Genomic DNA, 21,142 nt, shown 5'->3' with positions numbered 1-21,142 from the left:
GGTGACCGTTTTTTTTTGCTTTTTTTTTTCCATTATGGTACGGAACCCTTCGTGCGCGAGTCCGACTCGCACTTGCCCGGTTTTATTCACTCTGTGGGCGTGCTTTAAGGGCCGTACAACTTGCGGGTAAAAATTCGTATTGTGTTTTTCTTAATACAAACGCAATGAAAACGGCTCACTTTGTATGGAAATTTGCACAGATTCTGTTTGCCCATAAAACGATGAAAGGATACATTTTTAGTATTGTTATCTTTTTTTAACTTTAGGTTTGTTTTTGATGTTTTCTTTACTAAAGTGTCGACAGTCATGTTATATTGAAATTTAAAGTACATATTGCTACATTCTTTTTTTTATCTGTTTCTCGTAGGTATTCAGGCAATAATGTTGGCTCTATATCTAATTTATTCACTTTTACACACTTATGGAACCGTAGTTATAATTATCATAAATCACAACTGGACTAATATCACTTTTCAAAATTTAAATATCCATACATACGTTTAAACAAATTTATTGCATGTCTAGTAAAAAATCAGCTTAAACACAAATGTAAGCAACGCTACGCCTTAAAAGCGAGAGAAATGTACTGCGTTAACATGAAAAATATCACGCCCCAGAGGGGAGTTTATCAACTCTGTGTAACTCCATGCTCACTCCGTGATATCGTCTGCTAGAATGATCACACACAACATGTGAATGGCTTAATTTGAACACATTTGGCGCGGTGTGGGAACTCTTTTGTTTATTACGCCATTTGTAACAAAATTCCATCCATATTTCCGGGAATAAGCACGAACTTGGGTGAATTTCACGTTCAAATTACTAATCGAATTATTTCGGCAGCCTCTCATATTTTTGTATGGAGAACGACATCTATCATTTTTATCATTACAAGCTTTTATTCAGCTTACCCTGTTAGTATGTAGGATTGTAGGTACCTATGTATATTACTTTACTTATCGCATTTGTATCGTAACTTGTAAGTCCGAATTCGAACCGGGCAGTCAGATCGAATCTCAAATCAAGATCAGATTTTTCAATGAATATATACTTATCCCAGGAACTAAGGCCGGTTATGACAACTCGCCAAAAGCCGACTGGCGTCGAGTTCGCAAACTTGTTATAACTTGTCGCAACAATCTGAACTCGAGTGGAATCACGGCGTTTGCCATCAACAACGGCCTAGGGAAAACGGTAGGGTTGATTCTGTTATAATAATTCGTTAAGGGGCCCACTGATTAACAGTCCGCCGGACGGTATCGGCCTGTCAGTAGTTCGGAACTGTCCAAATTTTGTTCTAACTGACTGCCGTATTTGAACTTCAAGATATTCACAAGAGACGACACGTACTAGATCCATTCTAGATATGTTATAGTTATAGTTTAGATATCAACTAGTTCTCTTTTGCAGCGCAATTCGGGCAACCAATGTTACTTTTACGTTAGACAGAGTAAGATATCTATTAGATGTGAATTCTAAGTCATATCCTGTGGAAATCGTTCAAGAGTATCTCCAGAATCGCGCAAATGTCAAATTTGACAGGTTAGATCTTAAACATATCGTTATCGTATCTTGGTGATGTCTAAAAGATATCTAATAGATGTGTATTTCAAAATCCGAATCGGGCCCTGACAGGCCGATATCGTCTGACGAACTGTTAATCAGTGGGCCCCTTTATGTAGGCCTAGTACATAACAGGAGTGGCACGACAGTATCTCGCCCGCGAAATTGACTACCCCCCTTTTTCTAACTGTATTAATTAAAGAGGGATGGGTAGTCTGTCGCGCCACTCCTGTGCTAGAGCGGCTGGTTTTGAACCAGCTTTGATACGACCATGACGTTTGTCTTGTTGTCTCGCTTCATTCCGCATGCATCAATCAGCGTGAGCGATTTCCAAGGTCGTATCAATATAAGATCAAAACAGTAAGGGCCCTCACATCTAGCGTCTTTCGAGCGTCGGCGTCTGGTCAGCGCTATGGAAAATGACGTCGCTGCGCAGTTGCGTCGACGTTGGTTCGAGCAGCGGCCATAGAGTTATAGACGCCGACGCTCGAAAGACGCTAGATGTGGGGGGGCCCTAACAAGTTGTTAAATCTCCCGGGGAAAACGGCCGAGAAACACCGGCTCGAGGTCCGAATTAAAGATGGGTCGTTATTTGAGTCAGTTTGTGAAATAGTCCCCTGATAATAATGCCCTTAGGAGAATGTCAAGAGATATGATTGATTAGGAAGTGTATAATGTATAATTTGTAAAGTGTATAGTAGTAAAGTAAAGTGTATAATTTTGACGACCGGTCTGGCCTAGTGGGTAGTGACCCTGCCTGCGAAGCCGATGGTCCTGGGTTCGAATCCTGGTAAGGGCATTTATTTGTATGATGATACAGATATTTGTTCCTGAGTCATGGGTGTTTTCTATGTATTTAAGTATTTGTATATTATATATATCGTTGTCTGAGTACCCACAACACAAGCCTTCTTGACTTTAACGTGGGGCTTAGTCAATTTGTGTAAAGATGTCCTATAATATTATTTATTATTTATTTATTTATAATTACGTCATCGATTTTTGACGATTTTTGACCCCCCCCCCCCTAAATTCATCCATAAATCATGCTTCGAATGACCCCGTTTCCTCCTACGTCATGCTACCATCATCCGATGTCCAGATCCCCCCCCCTAATTTGAAATGACGTAATTTATGAATAGCCCCTGCAGATACGTGTAATATGATTTATAGTATCATACACTTATTTTAGCTAGCGATACTATCTGGCCGATTCGAACTTTAAGACACGTCACTTAATAGATCTAGAAACGATATGGATTAGATGTGTCAGTGTAAAAAGTAACGTTTTTTTTGAAGAAACGTCACATTTGACACTGTCATATCTAATCCATATCTTTTGTAGATCTATTATAGTCTGGCTACTGAAATTTTACCTAAATGTTCGGCGGGAAATTCAAAAAATCTTGGGCTGGTCACACTTTGTGTAGTAGGAATTATAGTTTAGATACTAGAAAATATTTTTGATTTTCTATGCACACGTAAGATATCTAAGGATATAAGTTAAATATACGTTGACGTGCACTCAAAGTCAGCTCACATAATTTCTACCACTATGTAAAGTACAGTCAACGATAAACACATATGTTAACACTTTCTCACCATATACCATTGTAACAAGGCGATAAATAAAATGTAGTGTAAATAAGACCTAGCTCGATAATACCGTAATCTTAAGCCATCACCAAAAAAAATACATAAGTACTATGCCAAATATGTTAAATGCTTAAGTATCAAAATATTTATAGAGCACCAACCTCCTGCTTTGTTTACATTTGTTTAGGAGTTGTAAACATTGCAGTTTTTCGTTATACAACGCTACACGTCGACTTCGCACATTATCATAATTATTTACGAGCTTAAATAATAGTTTGCGAACCTCACTCAGGATAGACATTACTAATATTATTTAAAATAAACCCATTATAAACCCCAACTATCCGCAAACAATTTGAATGAATGACATAAATTGACAACTGACTTTTAGCTTTTTTTTAAATCATAGACAATTGGTAATACAACAACGAAATATCTGTCAACAATTTTTGGCTAGCCAGACTCTAACTGACGAATCTTAAAGTTCGAATCAGGCATACGGCTTTGAAGAAATCTACTCATTCTTATGTCAAACTAGGTGGTGGTAATTCCTGACATGAGTCTGTTTTTGAGACTTTTTAGAGCGTAACACAAAAGGACTCGAAACATCGTTGTAATTTTTTTAAATACCACTTAAGTTAAGAATGAATTTACTTCTACCTATTACTTATATGTATTTATACGTACGTACGTACGTCTATATCTATTTATTTTAAGCCTGGCTTCATACATTTTCATAATATCACCATATACCGTGTGAAAAATCTAAGCACACAATTATTTCCTGCATTTCTCAACGTAACAATGCTCTCAGGCGTAGCTCGTAGCGCTACGAGCTACGAGCGTAGCACTCTGCTACGCCCACAATGCACCCATTAGTATGGTTACCTTCACCGGTGTAAAGTCTCGGAACCGATTCATATTGAAATAACTGTTACGGTTTTGATATGACCTTGACGATCGTTGTGGCAAAGAGAATAGAGTGTATAGAGGCGGATTGTCAAAGTAAATTATGTAGCCGCTGTAAATTTACTATCATCTTTCGACATCGTTTGTTCCTAGGCCACGCCTCCTGGCAGTGAATGCGTTATAAGCAGGGATACAAAAGGCGAAAGTAGCCATCTATTCTCAAACAAGTGTAGTTAAGAGCTAAAAAATAGTACAATAAGCCCTGCGTGTACAATTTATCGGCACGGAAGTGACGGAAGCGTTTACCGACCCTCAGTTACCGTTTCCCTAAGTAAGATGTTTATATTGGGGTGCAGATGACGACCGCCTATTGCTTTCCTTTTATTCCTTTTATTTAACAGACAGATAGACATACAGTTACTTTCGCATTTATAATATTAAAAGCAGGGATACAAAAGAAGAAAGTAGCCATCTATTCACAAACAAGTGTAGTTAAGAGCTAAAGAACGGTACAATAAGCCCTACTGTACATTCATTTTGCCGGCACGGAAGTGTTTACCGACCCTCAGTGACCGTTTCCCTAAGTAAGATGTTTGTATTGGGGTGTAGATGACGGCCGCCTATTGCTTTCCTTTTATTAATAAGTAGCTGCTGCTTGCGGCTTTCCGAATTGCCTCCTATTTGAAATCGGTTAAAAAGACGAAAAAACCGGCCAAGTGCGAGTCGGACACGCGCACGAAGGGTTCCATACCATTACATAAAAACGGCGAAAAATCACGTTTGTTGTATGGGAGCCCCACTTAAAAATATTAATTTTATTAAACAACTGTACCGTTAAGAATAACATTGGGAGTGGCAACACTGTTGTCGGTCGTTTTGTCCTTTTCTAGCATATACGTCCCTCTCTCTTCGACACTCCGACCACAGCGTTGCTTTGACAGTTACAGCAAAAGCAAATTTGCCATTGGCTTGCAGTTTTTCCATCTGGACGGTCGTGAAGTTAAACTGCAGGTGAGTTTTTGAATTTGTATCCCAGTTTAGCTGACTATATTAAAAAACAGTTTCTAATATTCAAATTTAGTTGTCCGTTAAATTATCTGCCATGTAAAAACGATCCGGATATGGGCAACAGAAATACATCATCTGTGAAAATTTCAACTGTCTAGCTATCACGGCTCATAAGATTATCACAGCCTGGTGACAGACAGACGAACAGTGGAGTCTTAGGGTCCCGTATACCCTTTGGGTACGGAACCCTAAAACCTAAACCAACATATCTTCCACATCGACTGCACTAAGTGCTGTCTCGCTTTGAGTGAGGTGAGCGCCAGAATACAAACGCGAACGAGCAAATTTAAAAAGTGATATCAAAAGGGGCCTACCGCGAACCACGTTCGACGTATTGCCTCTCTGTTCCACTTATAAATTCGTACGTAAGTGTGACATGGGAGGCAACACGTCGAGAGTACTTCACGGTAGGCCCTCAGCCAAGACATCCGTATTTCCAGGACAGTGTTTAGATTCGGCAGAATAGCTATCTTGAGATTACATTTCCGATGTATTGATTTCGCTGAGCTGAGCCAACTTTTATTTATTGCTGTTTGAATTTTAGTGGACAGGGGACGGATGGTGGTATTAGGATTCGACATTAAAAGGACAATCTTTAATGTTTTGTATATGTATTCGTTTTTTCTCATTATTTACTCCGTATTTACGTGTAGTTGGTTCAAGTCGACCTTGTCAGTAGAAAAAGCTGGTCAAGTTGACCTTGTCAGTAGAAAAAGCTGGTTAAGTCGACCTTGTCAGTGGCAAATTTGAAAAATGTAGGCGAGTCTTATAGAAAATTTCAATTTCGCGCCATTTTCTACTGACAAAATTTGCTTGACCATCTTTAGAAGCACACATCTTCAAATCTTGTAATTTTAATTTCAATTAGTTAAGGTACCATCAAATCACTACATCTTAAGGTGACAATCCATTTCCAACGACAGCTGCACTGCTGTTCATTTTACTATGGAAATTGACAATGACAGCGACGCGTTCAGTACCGGTAGTCCAGCTGCGGTTAGAAATGGAATGTTACCATTATAAATCAAAGTCTTCCGCCGCGTCTGTCTGTTTCTGTGTTTGTTCGCGATGAACTCAAAAACTACTGAACGGATTTTCATGCTGTTTTCACCTATCAATAGAGTGATTCTTGAGGCAGGTGTATAATTCGTTTAGGTTTACCCGTGTAAACCCGGGGCGGGTCGCTAGTATCATAAAGGTCAACTGACACATTTCAATTCCCAATTTCGCTAATGCAATGTAGGCTGTCTACGTATAGAAAAATAAACTGTCTGTCAATCGGAAGTCGTGAATATATTCACATGTGCTATTTTACATTCGTGCTTATTTCAGTAGTTAAATCCCTATTTTACACTGGCGACGAAAGGAAATAAGGAAAAGCGTGTTTGCGGTAATTTATTCTCACCATACATATATAAAATAGGGCAAGAAAATGCCGATTGGTAAAATAAAAGAGTTTGACGTTAAAAACGGAACATGGTCGGCTTACATTGAAAGAATGGAAATGTATTTTAAGGTAAATGATATCAAACCGGAGAATCAACTGCCTACATTGATAGCTACAGTCGGGGACGAGGCGTATGAGCTGATAACGAACCTCGCGAGTCCAAAGAAACCATCGGAGCTAACGTACGATGCAGTTGTCAAATTAGTCAGAGATCATTTACAACCGACTCCGTCAGTTTTAGCGGAACGTTACAGATTTAGGCAAAAGAGACAGGGCACGGAATGTATTAGCGATTATGTGGCGGAGTTGAAGAAGGCAGCCCGTTTTTGTAAATTTGCGACTAATCTAAACACTGATCTGCGGGACCAGTTCGTATGTGGTATTAGAAGCGATCAGATTAGAGAACGTTTGTTTGCCGAAGATGAAGGTTTGACCTTCTCGGACGCGGTTAAGAAAGCGACGACTTTAGAGGCCGCAATCAAAGATTCGGCTGCGGTTGACGGTTCGGCGGGAGCGGTTAACGGCGAGGGTGCTGGGGCGGGAGTGGACCCAGTACACGCTATAACCACGGCATACGGTCGGCGTATCAACGCTGGCGGCCACGGAGGACGTGGCGGAACGCGCGGATCGCGCGGACATGGTGGTTCACCAGGGCGGAGTTCGGGCGGAGGCACCCACCACTGCGGCGGGTGCGGTGCGAACAGCCATACTTACCAGACTTGCAGGTTCCGGAGTTACGAGTGCAGCCGGTGCCGGCGCATTGGCCATTTGCGTCGCGTCTGTCCAGAACTGACAGCAGAAGGGTCGCGCGATAGACGGACTAATTTACATCAACTATGCGGGAAAACGGAAGATGACGGAGTAGAGCATCGCGCGTTGGAGGCCCTGCAGGAGGAAGATTTTCATCACTTATGCTTAAGTGACTATCCACCGGTGAGATTACCTGTTTCCATTAATAATCATTCACTGACTATGGAAGTCGACACGGGGTCGGCTGCGTCCTGCATAAGTAGTGAGACTTACCACACCTATTTCAAGGATATTCCTTTACAACCACCAGGTGCTTCCTTTACGTCTTACAACGGAACACCACTGACTCCTTCCGGAATGATAAAGCCCAAGGTTCGTTATGGTGCTACAGAGAAAGAGTTAGAGTTGTTTGTGATTAAGGGTGGTAAAACCCCATTAATAGGTCGACATTGGTTGGTGGAATTAAAAACAGGCATTCCGATTTTTGACAACTGTCATCATGTAGGTGGAAATAATGAAAATTCGAAATTAAATGATAACATTAAAACTTTATGTGACAGGTATAAGGAGTTGTTTCAAGGCGGTTTGGGGCGGTACACGGGCGGTAAAGCGACGTTGCAGTTGCGGCCCGGCGCGGTCCCGGTATTCCACCGTGCGCGTCCGCTGCCGTACGCGCTACGCGCACGCGTCGACGCCGAGCTGGACGCCATGCTACGCGACGGCATCATCGAGCCCGTCGACTGTTCCGACTGGGCCTCTCCATTGGTACCGGTAAACAAACCAGACGGCTCCTTAAGGATTTGTGCGGATTACAAGGCGACTGTTAATCCGGCATTATTAGTAGACCGCTATCCACTGCCAAAGATTGACGATTTAATTGTTCGATTGGGCGAATCACGTTTCTTTTCAAAGATCGATTTATCACAAGCGTATAATCAAATAGAGTTGGATTCGTCTAACAACTGCACGGTTATAAATACTCATCGTGGTTTATTCAAATACAACAGGCTTGTTTTCGGTCTTGCTTCTAGCCCAGGTATTTTCCAACGAATTATGTGTACTGTGTTAGGCGGAATTCCCAACGTCGAAGTGTTTTTGGACGACGTAGTAATTGGGGGCAAGAATGTGTCGGAGCATATACAGGCGTTAGAGACAGTTTTCAATCGGTTACGTCAAAACGGGTTAAGATTGAAGGCTGCGAAATGTGTATTCCTAGTTAGCGAGATTAAATATTTGGGGTATGTTCTAAGTAAGGACGGGGTCAAGACGGACCCGGATAAGATAGAAGCAATCACCAAGATACCCCGACCGGGTAATGTCACAGAGTTGCGGTCATTTCTTGGGTTGATTAACTTTTATGCAAAGTTTGTTAGGCACTTAAGTGGACGGCTCGTACCACTGTATGATTTATTAAAGAAGAACGTTGAATGGCACTGGTCGAAAGATTGTGAGCAGGCGTTCGTAGAAATTAAAACAGTGTTATCCACTGCGCCGGTTTTAGCTTACTATGACCCAGATCGTCCTCTGAGTTTGACTTGTGATGCATCAGCACGGGGAATTGGTGGAGTTTTGTCGCAACCAAACCAGAGTGGAGGGGGTGAACGTCCAGTCGCTTACATTTCTAGGACGCTAACGGACGCAGAGAAAAATTACTCTCAAATACACCGTGAAGCGTTGGCAATAATTTTTTGTGTCAATAAGTTTCATCAGTACCTATATGGTAGGCATTTCACACTTAGGACTGATCACAAACCGTTGGTATCCATTTTCGGGCCGCACACAGGAATACCAGCTATGGCCGCTAGTCGCATGGAACGCTGGGCTCTGATTTTATCAGCATATACGTACACTATCGAGTATGTTCGTACAAACGAAAATGGAGCAGACGGGTTGTCTCGGTTACCGGTAGTCCAGTGCGGAGAAACGAGCCCGACGGCGCCCGAGCAGACATACTTACATTTTATTCAGCAGGCATTGTTGCTCAACTATGGTGAGGTTTGTTCACAGACTGCTCGGGATCCCATATTGGCACGGGTTTTAAGGTACATTAGAGAGGGTTGGCCCGCCGATTGTGACATAATTGGTTTACAACCATTTTTTAATAGGAAAGTCGAATTATACGAAGAGCTGGGTTGCGTTATGTGGGGTTACAGGCTAGTGATTCCGGAGTCATGCAGGGATCGGGTATTACGGATGCTCCACGAGCCTCACATGGGTATAGTGAAGTCTAAAGCTTTAGCTAGGAGTTATGTCTGGTGGCCCGGGGTCGACGAGGCAGTCGAGCGCATGTGCCGCGAGTGCGACGCGTGTGCAGTACAAGCGGATGCTCCCCCAAAGCAAGCGCCTTGCATGTGGCCTTGGCCGGATCGGCAATGGTCTAGAATTCATCTCGACTTTATGGGTCCAATTACTGGAAAGACTTATCTTGTAGTAATTGACGCGATGTCCAAATGGGTGGAAATATTCCACATGACGAGTACCACAGCTACCGCTGTAATTGCCATTTTGTGCGAATTATTTAGCAGGTGGGGGATACCCAAACAAATAGTTTCAGATAATGGGCCACCTTTCACTAGTACCGAAATGCAAAATTTCAGCCAGGGACTCGGTATCGAACATATTTTTTCTGCACCTTATCATCCAGCTTCAAACGGTCTGGCTGAAGTTACGGTAAAAACTCTAAAGAGAGTAATCAAAAAAGCTATTTATGAAAAAAATGATGTAAATAAGGCTCTATGGACTTATTTGTTATATTATAGAAATACGGTTCACCCCACTACCGGCCAGAGTCCAGCCATATTACTTCAGGGTAGGAGTCTTCGTACCAAGCTCGACATTTTGAAGCCCGACACTAGGGCCGTGGTGCGTCAGGCGCAGCAACGGCAGAAGTTAGCTGCGGGAGGAGCACATAGGGAACTAGGGTTACAAGAAGAGGTTTGGTACAGGCAATACCTTAAGGGGGAAAAATGGGCCCCAGGTCAAATAGTGCATAGAACCGGGTCGGGTGATTATAGCGTCAAGGGGGCTGATGGGTCAGTGGTTCATAGACATGTCGATCAATTAAAGCGGCGATCGGGTAGACAGTCTCATGTATATCCCGTTCCAGAAACTTTGGAACCTGATATCCGTACAAATCCTAATAATGAAAGAGTTCGTAAACTTAATGTAACAAATTACCCTGACGGTTTTGAAATGGAGACCCGGACGGACTCAGTCGGGCGGTCGGTGGGATCGACGTCAGACATGGTGGGGTTTCCGGAGCATGCGTCTCAACCGAGCGTTTCTCCCTCTAAGTCACCACCTGGGTCGCCTATTTTTCAAGATGCTTTACCTAGCGCGCCACCATCCCCAAATGTTTCTTCACCGAACACACCGTCACCGCCCCAGGCTCGTCCTTTTAGGCAATGCCGCCTTAAGGGAATTACTAGGTTAGATCTATAGTTTTGTTGTTGTACTCATTAAGGGAGTCCTTTAGTTTGATGTGTTATTAATAATTTATTGTGGAGGAGTGCAATGTAGGCTGTCTACGTATAGAAAAATAAACTGTCTGTCAATCGGAAGTCGTGAATATATTCACATGTGCTATTTTACATTCGTGCTTATTTCAGTAGTTAAATCCCTATTTTACAGCTAATACCCCAATCTCTATCACCTAGCTCTTAACCACCAGCCTTTAGGACTATAATCGTAAAACATGGACGTCTCTCTACTATAAACGTGTGGCGCTGACATGGCGGCGAGATAAGGCATGCAATATGACCGTGGTCGTATCACGTGATTGATATCGACTTTAATATCCTGACGGGAAATGTAGCCATTGTTGGCTCTGGTGGAATATAATGCTATCTGCTGATGTGCCGTAGCCGTTCCATATATTTGGAAAATTCATTGACGCGAGGCACATTTTATCTCTAAATATACCGGGTGTGGCCTGTAATATGAGCAAAAAATTAAACTGTAGGCTGACACTCCTCATACTGACCAACATTTGATCAGCGACTTTTAAAAATAACTTGAGGTTTGATTTTTAATACACTTTAAAGTTTATTCTAAGACGCAATGTATTGCGAATTTTGTTATGTTTAAGGCGTGACAAGCAATGTCAATCACAATGATATGGCATGGCGATGGCGTCCATTGAAGATAATATTTATTTTGTACGAAAAATAGGGAGCCTAATTAGTAATAATTCATAATTTTTAAAAGTTGTTGAACAAAAGTGTCACCGTTTGAAGAGTACAATCTACGTTTTAATTATTTGCTCGTGTTACAGGCCACACCCGGTATAGACAGTGAAATTTGCTTGCATTATGAAATACCCCGCAATGAAATCGTGACACATTTGTCTGTCGTCTTGTGTTGTGTTGTGTCGTGCATCACACAAATGTGGACACAACCATATTAAATATATGAAATCGATTACCGTTATGAGGCGTCACGACACAACTGTCGTGTGTCACAGAAAAATGTGAATCCGACTTTTTCATGGAATTACCCATTATGTTATAGGAAAAGCAAGCAAATAGGTAAATCTTATATGTATTTCCAATAATAATTAGGTTCACATGACCAGGTTTAATAATTCTAATATCATTTTACAGTACATATGTTGCTACATTACCGCCCTAAAGCGGTAATTAGCACAATACGTGCCTATGTCGAAAATTTAAAGGGCCATATGTATTGTGAAACGTTGTGCCTAAATATGACGTCATTAATAACTAAGTTCAACCGAATTATTTTCTCCAATTAGTAGGTACTTGATGTTAGCCATGTTCTCCACTTGTTCGACATTTTAAATTCATCTAGTTGTGTGGTAAATTAGAAGTCTTCTATCATATCATGATGGAGTGTGATCGGAACGAAGACAAAAGGAATGATCTTTTGCTCCAAGGCATTAATTTTAAGGACGGCTGTAACAGGATCTTGGCTTTCCCTCAATCAAGGGAATCGAGAGCTCTGTACAGTATGGTGATGGTGGGCATCCGAAGACGAAAAGAATTAACTGTTTAGCTTTTAATTGTATTGTAAGAACATTTCTTGATGTGTATTATTGAGCATCCGCATTGGGCTAGCGTGGGGACTATAGCCCAAGCCCTCTCGCGCATGAGAGGAGACCTGTGCTCAGCTGTGGGACGTATATAGGCTGAAATGATGAAGATGATGATGATTATTGAGCGGCATCGCCTTTTAGACTAAGCTCGTTAAATAAAGATATAAAAAAAATCTGCTTATGTTATATTTGTATGGTTGTCCTTTCTATTCGCATTCATAAATTTCGTTCACGCGATCTCTGTCCCAGGCACACAGTTAATTCACTTTAAGAAACTAAGACCAGTACTATGTTTGTGTACACTCTAAACTGACCCAAAGTGAACCTAAAGTCGTTGCAATAAGATCTCCAAATGGTCAGTTAACGGCGGTATGTTAACGACTAACCTCGGAGTTCACATTTGTCATGCTGAACAATTAAAGTTCCCGCCGCGGGGTTAATGGAAATAGTTGGGAGTGAACACCGCGCATCGATTCGCCCCCAAACGCTAAGCGAGAAACAATAGTCCAGTTACGGGCAAAAATGTATGGTATATTGATTTAAACGAACATGATATTTAATAATAATAATAAAACATAATATGCCTTCATGCCTTTATGCCTTTTATGCAGCTTTCTAAGAGGCTGCGAAACCCATGATAGGTCCTGGTTTCAAGACTTGGCCCGAAAACGAGCAATAAAACACACGCGCGATGAGGGTCGCCTCAATGCGGATCCTCAATGCACTTTTATTTTTCACAAATGTGGGAGACTGTGCCGTTCAAGAATCGGGTTATATAGCCACGAGCGACGCTGTCGCTAGATAATAAGTAAGTCATAGATGCTGCTTAAATCATCTGTTAAGATGCACAAGGCCTAATGTATGAAAACATAATATTGTTAAAACATAAACGATCATTGTTCCTAGATAGTCGTGTCAGCGAACGGTCTCATAGCGAAGAGTCTCGACCAACACCTAGAGAGACTCTCGCTGGGTGGTTCAATTTTGGACACGCCGCGTATAGTACGTCGATTCCTCACTCTGCGGCCCTGACCACCGGCAGCTTGGACCCCGCCCCGCTGCCGGCGGCACCCTAGGTTAGGTTTTTTATAATGTGTTTATATGTATTTTTTAATGTTTTGTAAGTTTTTATATTCATATTATAAAAACCCTAGCCTAAGAAGAATGATGAATAAAGAGAAACATAATATAATAATAAAAGTTCCGTGAGACACAGACATGTTGATTATATTGTGGTTTAAGCTCTTCGTTTATACGAAGCGAAAAATGTCGAGCATTCTTAGACTTAAAAAATACGTGAGCAACCCGTTTTTAATATATTTACACTCTTTATTTAAAATCAATCGGGACTTACAAGTCAGTGCACATATACGGATAAAGATAGAGATAAAGATAAAACCGTCTCTATTTTTTAAAATATGAAAAATATATGGCTTCACAAATTGGATACTTACTTTCACAGGAACAAATAGGTATCATTAGTACTTTCTCCCTGGGAGATACCTCGCAGTAGTTATAAAAAGATGTATATTGATGCCTCGTTAACATCAGCTGCCGTTCCGTTGGTTAGTTTAGAAACGGTAGCCACCCAAACATGTAGAAATATATTTTAGTATTTAATACTTAAAAAAAAAGTATTTTCGTCCATAAAATATCAATTTACATATAAGAAGTTATCCTTAAGAAAATATGTCAGTTGACTTTAAAGTGGTACACGCCAACGGAGTGGTAGCTGAAGTTCACGATCCATCATCTTTAAGTCTTCCTTAACCACTTTAAAAATTAAGGGTATTTAAATCGTACCTTGAACCATGCCATGGTTGAGTCGTCGTACAGCACCACCCACTCCTCCGACCACGAGTTCCACAGGTATTTCCCTGTTGACAAAACATCTCTTTACAATAGGGGGTATTACTGCAACGTTCTGCCGCCAGAGTGCAGCACTAGCTCGTCTAGTAAACCATATAGCCGACATAGCAACAAAAGAAATTTGGCGGTGTCTGATAGACTGCACATCAGTCGCAGAGGGTTAACCTCTAGCCACCCAGAGACCTATAAAAAGGTCTCCTATTCCATTCTAATTTGAACTTTGTGTTGACAAAATAAAATTTAATTTTGCTTGGCAAGGTTAGAGGTTGATAATACTTATCAGCATGTTCCTGCTGTCACTTACTAAGAAAATTGCACCAGCATTTTCTCGGAACCACGATTTTAATAAAAGGTAGTGCAACACGGTAATATAATAACTACTCACTCTTGTACCGCAGCATGTAGCCTCCCTTAATTTGTGTGCCGCCATGTTCTGAAACAATTATTTCGCTGTTTAAAATTGTGTTACGCAGCGTACTACGTAGGCGAACAACACGCGAACGCGAACCGAAGCGATGCGGCGCGGAGTGAATCAATGATACCTATAGAAGTGTCCTACGTGGGCTATCTCGTTGCGAACGCGAACGCCTTGGGCCCGCCGCGCCGCGCCGCACCGCGTCGGCTTCGCGAGTTGTTCACTTACGTCAGACGCAGCGTTATAGAGGTTTGTACATGTACTAAAGTCAAAAAGACGCAATTCCCTTGTACTAGACCGAACTGTTCCCTAAATTTTCTGCTCTTAGTATATTTTAGTACACTACACGCGAAACGGAACGGGAGCGAGGAGTGACACTGAGAGCAAAGCGATCCGAGTGATCGGACCGAACAAACGTCGAGCGAGTGCGGTGCGATGACAACCGAACGGCTTTCGGATAATATAAGTGAGACATACATAGCCGTCACTCCGTTACTGCACGGGAGTAAGCGAGATAACAAATTTTGAATTGTACTACTTTATAAAACGTCTGCACAAACCATTCCGTTACATTATTATGCTCAGTTCAACTCGGTGTACTATACTAAATGTACTAAAAGACCGAAATAGTGTTGTGAGATTGTACTAGTTTGGCTTGACGCGATCTTTTCAGTGAATGAGCATGTACAATGCTATTGTGTTACGTGAGTTTGAACGAATTGTCTAGCGTCTTCGAGAATAGTATCGTACATTTTACTGTGAAAAGAATTGGGGAAGATCGTCATTCATCATTCTCTTGCCCTTTTCCCATTCACTTTCGTCGCAGCGTGTCTATTTCTTCCGTTCTCTGTCGTTCGTAATATCATCACAATTACGTATAATTTTATGATGATAATTGATAAAGTAGGTATCCTATGTCCTTTACCAGGTCTCCAACTATCTCCGTACCAAATTTCATCTAAATCGGTTTAGCGGTTTTAGCGTGAACAGACAAACAGAGTTACTTTCGCATTTGTACCTATATTAGTAGGGATTTAACCAATCGTTGAGAGACTGTGATACTGTTTGTACGTTTACTGTGGCAGGGAGTAATATTATTAATCTGCGTATGGAAGGATCATAAATAAATGAGGGATTAAAATTAATCGCGGTAACGTAATACTATTTGTGACTTTACTGTGACGGGGAGCGACATATTTCATCAAATTATTTACTTTCTGCAACAAATAGTAGGTACCGACAGTGTCAAAACTAACATACGCTAACGTCTACGTAATTTACTTTCTTTACATCTCACTCGCACTAATATGCGAGTACCAGCGAGATGCATAGAAAGTAAGTTACGTCAGGCGTGGCTTACTCCGCGATTTCGTCGCTTTGCTACAGGTAGCTAAAAGTACATCCGTTCCTACCCTAGTGTCTATTTCTTCCGTTCTCTGTCGTTCGTAATATCATCACAATTACGTATAATTTTATGATGATGATTGATAAAAAGTAGGTATCCCATGACCTTTACCGGGTCTCCAACTATCTCCGTATCAAATTTCATCTAAACCGGTTTAGCGGTTTTAGCGTGAACAGACAAACAGTAGGGGTTTATCCAATCGTTGATTGAGAGACTGTGATACTGTTTGTGCGTTTACTATGGCAGGGAGTAATATTATTAATCTGCGTGTGGAAGGATCAAATGAATGAGGGATTAAAAAATCGCGGTAACGTAATACTATTTGTGACTTCACTGTGACGGGGAGCGACATATTTCATCAAATTATTTACTTTCTGCAACAAATAGTAGGTACCGACAGTGTCAAAGCTAACATACGCTAACGTCTACCTAATTTACTTACTTTACATCTCACTCGCACTAATATGCGAGTACCAGCGAGATGCATAGAAAGTAAGTTACGTCAGGCGTGGCTTACTCCGCGATTTCGTCGCTTTGCTACAGGTAGCTAAAAGTACATCCGTTCCTACCCCAATTTTGGGGAAAGCCATAAGCCGCGCGTGGCGCTGTCGCCATCTAGCGGCCATATCTGTGCTGATCGTAACAGAGACGTTTTGTTAGAGAGTGAGTCTTCTGTACCTAGTACTATTATTAATTATGTGGTTACGTTGAGTCTTGTAAAGTTTTATGAATAAGGGTGTTTATTTCGAATATCGAATTAATTCACTTCCCCCATTTCTTATAAAAAAATCTAAATAGTAGATGTATAGGTCCTTTAGAGTCAAAATTAATATGTTCGTAAAAAAATAAAATAAAATAAAAAGAAATATTTTCTGGTATTGGTATGGCCTAGACCCTTTATTTTATAATATATTAGGTATTTCTAGTTTTCAAACTTTACCCGTTACAAAGCAGAATTTTCTTTTTTGTTCAAAAGTTTGCTATCTTTTTTCGCAACGAACTTTGTTCTGAATGTACAATTAAAATAACTTCGGAATTCAAAATTCACTGCAAAATGGAGATAATATTTGAGAGAGCGCGAATTTTCTGCCTGCATTTTAACTTTTATTCGCAATTGATTCCGAGAGAAAGTAACGGAATAGGTATCATCTAGGTATAGACCGACAAGAAATAAAATTGTAGAAATTATTGAGGGCGCCACTTTCTACGTAACTGTCACATTTTTGATGTAAAATGCTTGAACATGGTAACAATTTAGTATGGAATTTTTTTAGTTCCATTTTATTTAATTTCTACTGTTTTATGTCGCACTAAATATACCTACATATAACAATACATATAAAAAATAAAAAATGTATACGTATTTCTAAATTTCACGGCTTCGGATGCTTTTTAAAATTTGCACCTTTTGGATATGTTCGCAGTGCGTGCGTAATTGAGTGATCGCGTTAGAATTTCCAAAAATGTGAAATTTCGTGGGTCTTTTTCAACTAGATACTTCATATCTGCTAACTGCCAAATAAAGTACTTAATGTGTCCCATGACCGCTAGACGGGCGGCACAATTGCGCACACAACTTAAATATTACAATATAATAGCAATAACAATAAACCTTGTTAACCTTGTGTCAAAACATATTTTATCTTTATCTACGGTGTCAATGACGAAATTCACCAGAAATAGTATTTTATGCAACCGTTGTTTAAGAGAGGTCAAAAAAGGCGAGTGGCGTGAGTACCAATTTGAGGCGAAGCCGAAAATTGTTAATAAAGACGTCACGAGTATTTTTTGACTCAGTTAAACAACGTTACATACAATACTTTTTCTACGACCAAGCACTTACTTTGAAATAAAATTGAAAATTTAACAATTTTTTTTAATTCAAGAAGTAGCAAAAATGGAGGGTACGGGCGGGAAAATAATGAATGAATGAATGAATTTAAAATAAAAACATGTGTATCAGATATGACATTTAAAATAAGGTTGGCAACACTGTATTTCATTCAATATTTTTAAGTCGTCGTTACACGAAGTATCGTAAAATCGCCAATAGATACTGCGTGTATGCACAAATTCTTTTTTGGGGAATAGACTAAAGACTTGTCTTGACAACTATAAGGTAGGGTTTTAAAGGTGTGTGCACGACCCTTTAAATGACAAATAAAAGTACGGGAGTAGAAAAAGTTAATTACAATTGGCAATTCTTCCACCAGTACCAGTATTCGCAATCAAATACTCCGCCTAAGCTTGAATATCACAATTAAAGACAAAGATAGCGCCAGTTGTGCGTAGATGCAAATGACTGACCGTATAGATGGAGCAGGTACAGTCGGTACCCCATCTTAAGGATGATTAGCTTAGACCGGGCCGTGTCCAGGCCGGAGCATCAGGCGCATTGTTTTCTATAGAAAGCATCACGTGATCACCTGTCACGTCATAGAAAAAGAAGCGCCGGAAGCTCCGGCCCGGACACGGCCCGGTCTAACGTGAGTCATTCTTAATGTTCCTTTAAGTACCAAATTTCAACTTAAGAGTGCTATTACATTTCGGGGTTGAGCGAGTTTAGGTATTTTACGCGCTGCGGCAGGCCGTGCGAGCTCAGTATTCCGATCCCTTCTACCACACTCGCACTACAATGATGGATTAAACATTCTTGATCCTTCGTGAAGCATATTGAAATCAACCATAACAACACTAACTGTACTTAACTTATAAAGTCCTAAAACTGTTATTTGGTAAGTACGAAAATACTAAATGCAGTGCAAATGTACATAGGGGCTGTTCATAAATTACGTCATCTATTTTTGACCCCCCCATCCCTCAAATCATCCAAAAATCATGCTTCGGATGACTCTGTTTCCTCCTACGTCATGCTACCATCATCCGATGTCCAGACCCCCCCCCCCTCCTCCCATTTGAAACGACGTAATTTATGAATAGCCCCATACTCGTACTTATGAACGTATATTACTCGAAAGAAATTATAGGTACTCAATTATTTACAAGAAACAAGTTACAAGAAACTGAAGATACACAGGGCCTGATGATGGAGCTGGAAGGTGGCCACGGGTACCAGTCTATCATGTAACTAAACCACTTCGTGTTTGGGCTCGTTTGATTCGTCTCAACAAGATCTTTGACACTGAAGATACACAGGGTCTGATGATGGAGCTGGAAGGTGGCCAGGGGTACCAGTCTCTCATGTAACTAAACAATTTCGTGTTTGGGCTCGTTTGATTCGTCTCAACAAGATCTTTGACACAAGATAGTACTCAGGGTCTGATGATGGAGCTGGAAGGTGGTCACCATTACCAATCAACCATACAACTAAACCACATCGTGTTTAGGCTCGTTTTATTCATCTCAACAAGATCTTTGACACTACAGTCCGTTTTTTTTAGCATTAGAAAGAACTTCGCAGAAGTAAGCTTGTGGTTCCAAATCCGGCACTATTAGCGGTAATAATTTGAAGTAAATTATATGTATTGACCATGCTTCATTAGATAATTCAATCATTATTAACAATTAAAGAGCCTGATAAAAACTGCACGCTTGCTTCTGTAGAGTTCTTTCTAATGCTAAAAAAAACGAACTATATATAGGTGATACTCAGAGTCTGATGATGGAGCTGGAAGTTGGTTACCGGTACCAATCAACCATGCAACTAAACCACTTCATATTTAGGCTCGTTTGACTAGTCTCAACAAGATCTTTGACACTAGGTGATACTCAGAGTCTGATGATGGAGCCGGAAGGTGGTCACCGGTACCAATCAACCATGCAACTAAACCACTTCATGTTTAGGCTCGTTTGATTAGTCTCAACAAGATCTTTGACACTAGGTGATACTCAGAGTCTGATGATGGAGCTGGAAGGTGGTCACCGGTACCAATCAACCATGCAACTAAACCACTTCGTGTTTAGGCTCGTTTGATTCGTCTCAACAAGATCTTTGACACTAGGTGATAAACCAAACACGAAGCCCAAACACGAAGTGGTTCAGTTATGTGATAGACTGGTACCCGTCGCCACCTTCGAGCTCCATCATCAGACCCTGAGTAGTATCTTGTGTCAAAGATCTTGTTGCGACGAATCAAACGAGCCCAAACACGAAGTGGTTCAGTTACATGGTAGACTGGTACCCGTGGCCACAGTCCAGCTCCATCATCAGACCCTGAGTACTAACTTGTGTCCAAGGTCTTGTTGAGACGAATCAAACGAGCCCAAACATGAAGTGGTTCAGTTACATGATAGCAGTGTTGGCAAAAAATCAATTCGAATTGACGATTGAGAATTGACCGATCAATTCGAATTGACGATTGACGAAACTAATTCTAAATCTACTGATTGAAGATTGACGATTACTAATCGTTAATTCGAATTGACGATTACTTTGTATGTACCTACCTAATGTCCTTTTTATTTAGGCCATTTTTGTGAAACGTCAGAAACATGTTTCGAAACCTTTGGGCACCTCAGATATCGATTTTGAACGCAATCGGTTAATTGGAAGAAATGTCCCATAAATGTCCAGAAAATAAACATGTTACGGAACCTTTGGAAATCTCAGATATCGTTTTAAAGTGCCAACGATCAGTTTAAAAAAATGTCCCGAAATGGAAGGGACATCCTTCAATACTGACGTCAGAAACATTTTTCGGGACCTATGGTCGACATCGATTACGAATATGAACGTAATTGGCCAATTTCGAAAAATGTCCCTAAAAGGGACATCAGTCAATACTGACATCAGGAACATGTTTTCGAACCTCTGGGAACCTCAGATATCGACTTTAAGTCCAGTAAGTCCCTAAAAAGGACACCTTTGAAAACTAATCTTAGGGAAGGGAAAGGGACCCTAGGTTAATCTAGATTGAGAATTGATTTAATCCAAATTGAGGATTGATGCATTAATTCCAATTGATTCAAGCGGATTGACGCGTCAATCAGAATTAAATCAATTCGAATTGATCAATTCGGATTGATCAATTCGGATTGACGCGTCAGTTCGATTGATCAATCCGGATTGATTTAGTTCATATTGATGCCAACACTGCATGATAGACA

General features: G+C 40.7%; 1 protein-coding gene across 1 annotated transcript in view; it reads right to left on the bottom strand.

The window, feature by feature from the left end:
* LOC134673328 (uncharacterized) overlaps positions 1 to 21,142 on the bottom strand; it is a 129,045-nt gene that overhangs the window by 77,188 nt on the left and 30,715 nt on the right. The window contains exons 2-3 of the mRNA XM_063531298.1: positions 14,641 to 14,688; positions 14,190 to 14,263 (exon numbers count right to left, since the gene is read on the bottom strand). Coding sequence (XP_063387368.1) covers positions 14,190 to 14,263; positions 14,641 to 14,688 — 122 coding nt within the window. The remainder of the gene's footprint in view (positions 1 to 14,189; positions 14,264 to 14,640; positions 14,689 to 21,142) is intronic.

Source organism: Cydia fagiglandana, chromosome 18, assembly GCF_963556715.1.
Source record: "Cydia fagiglandana chromosome 18, ilCydFagi1.1, whole genome shotgun sequence".
NCBI lineage: Eukaryota > Metazoa > Arthropoda > Insecta > Lepidoptera > Tortricidae > Cydia > Cydia fagiglandana.
The sequence above is the reverse complement of the archived record's forward strand: the minus strand, read 5'-3'. Positions and strand labels throughout refer to the sequence as shown.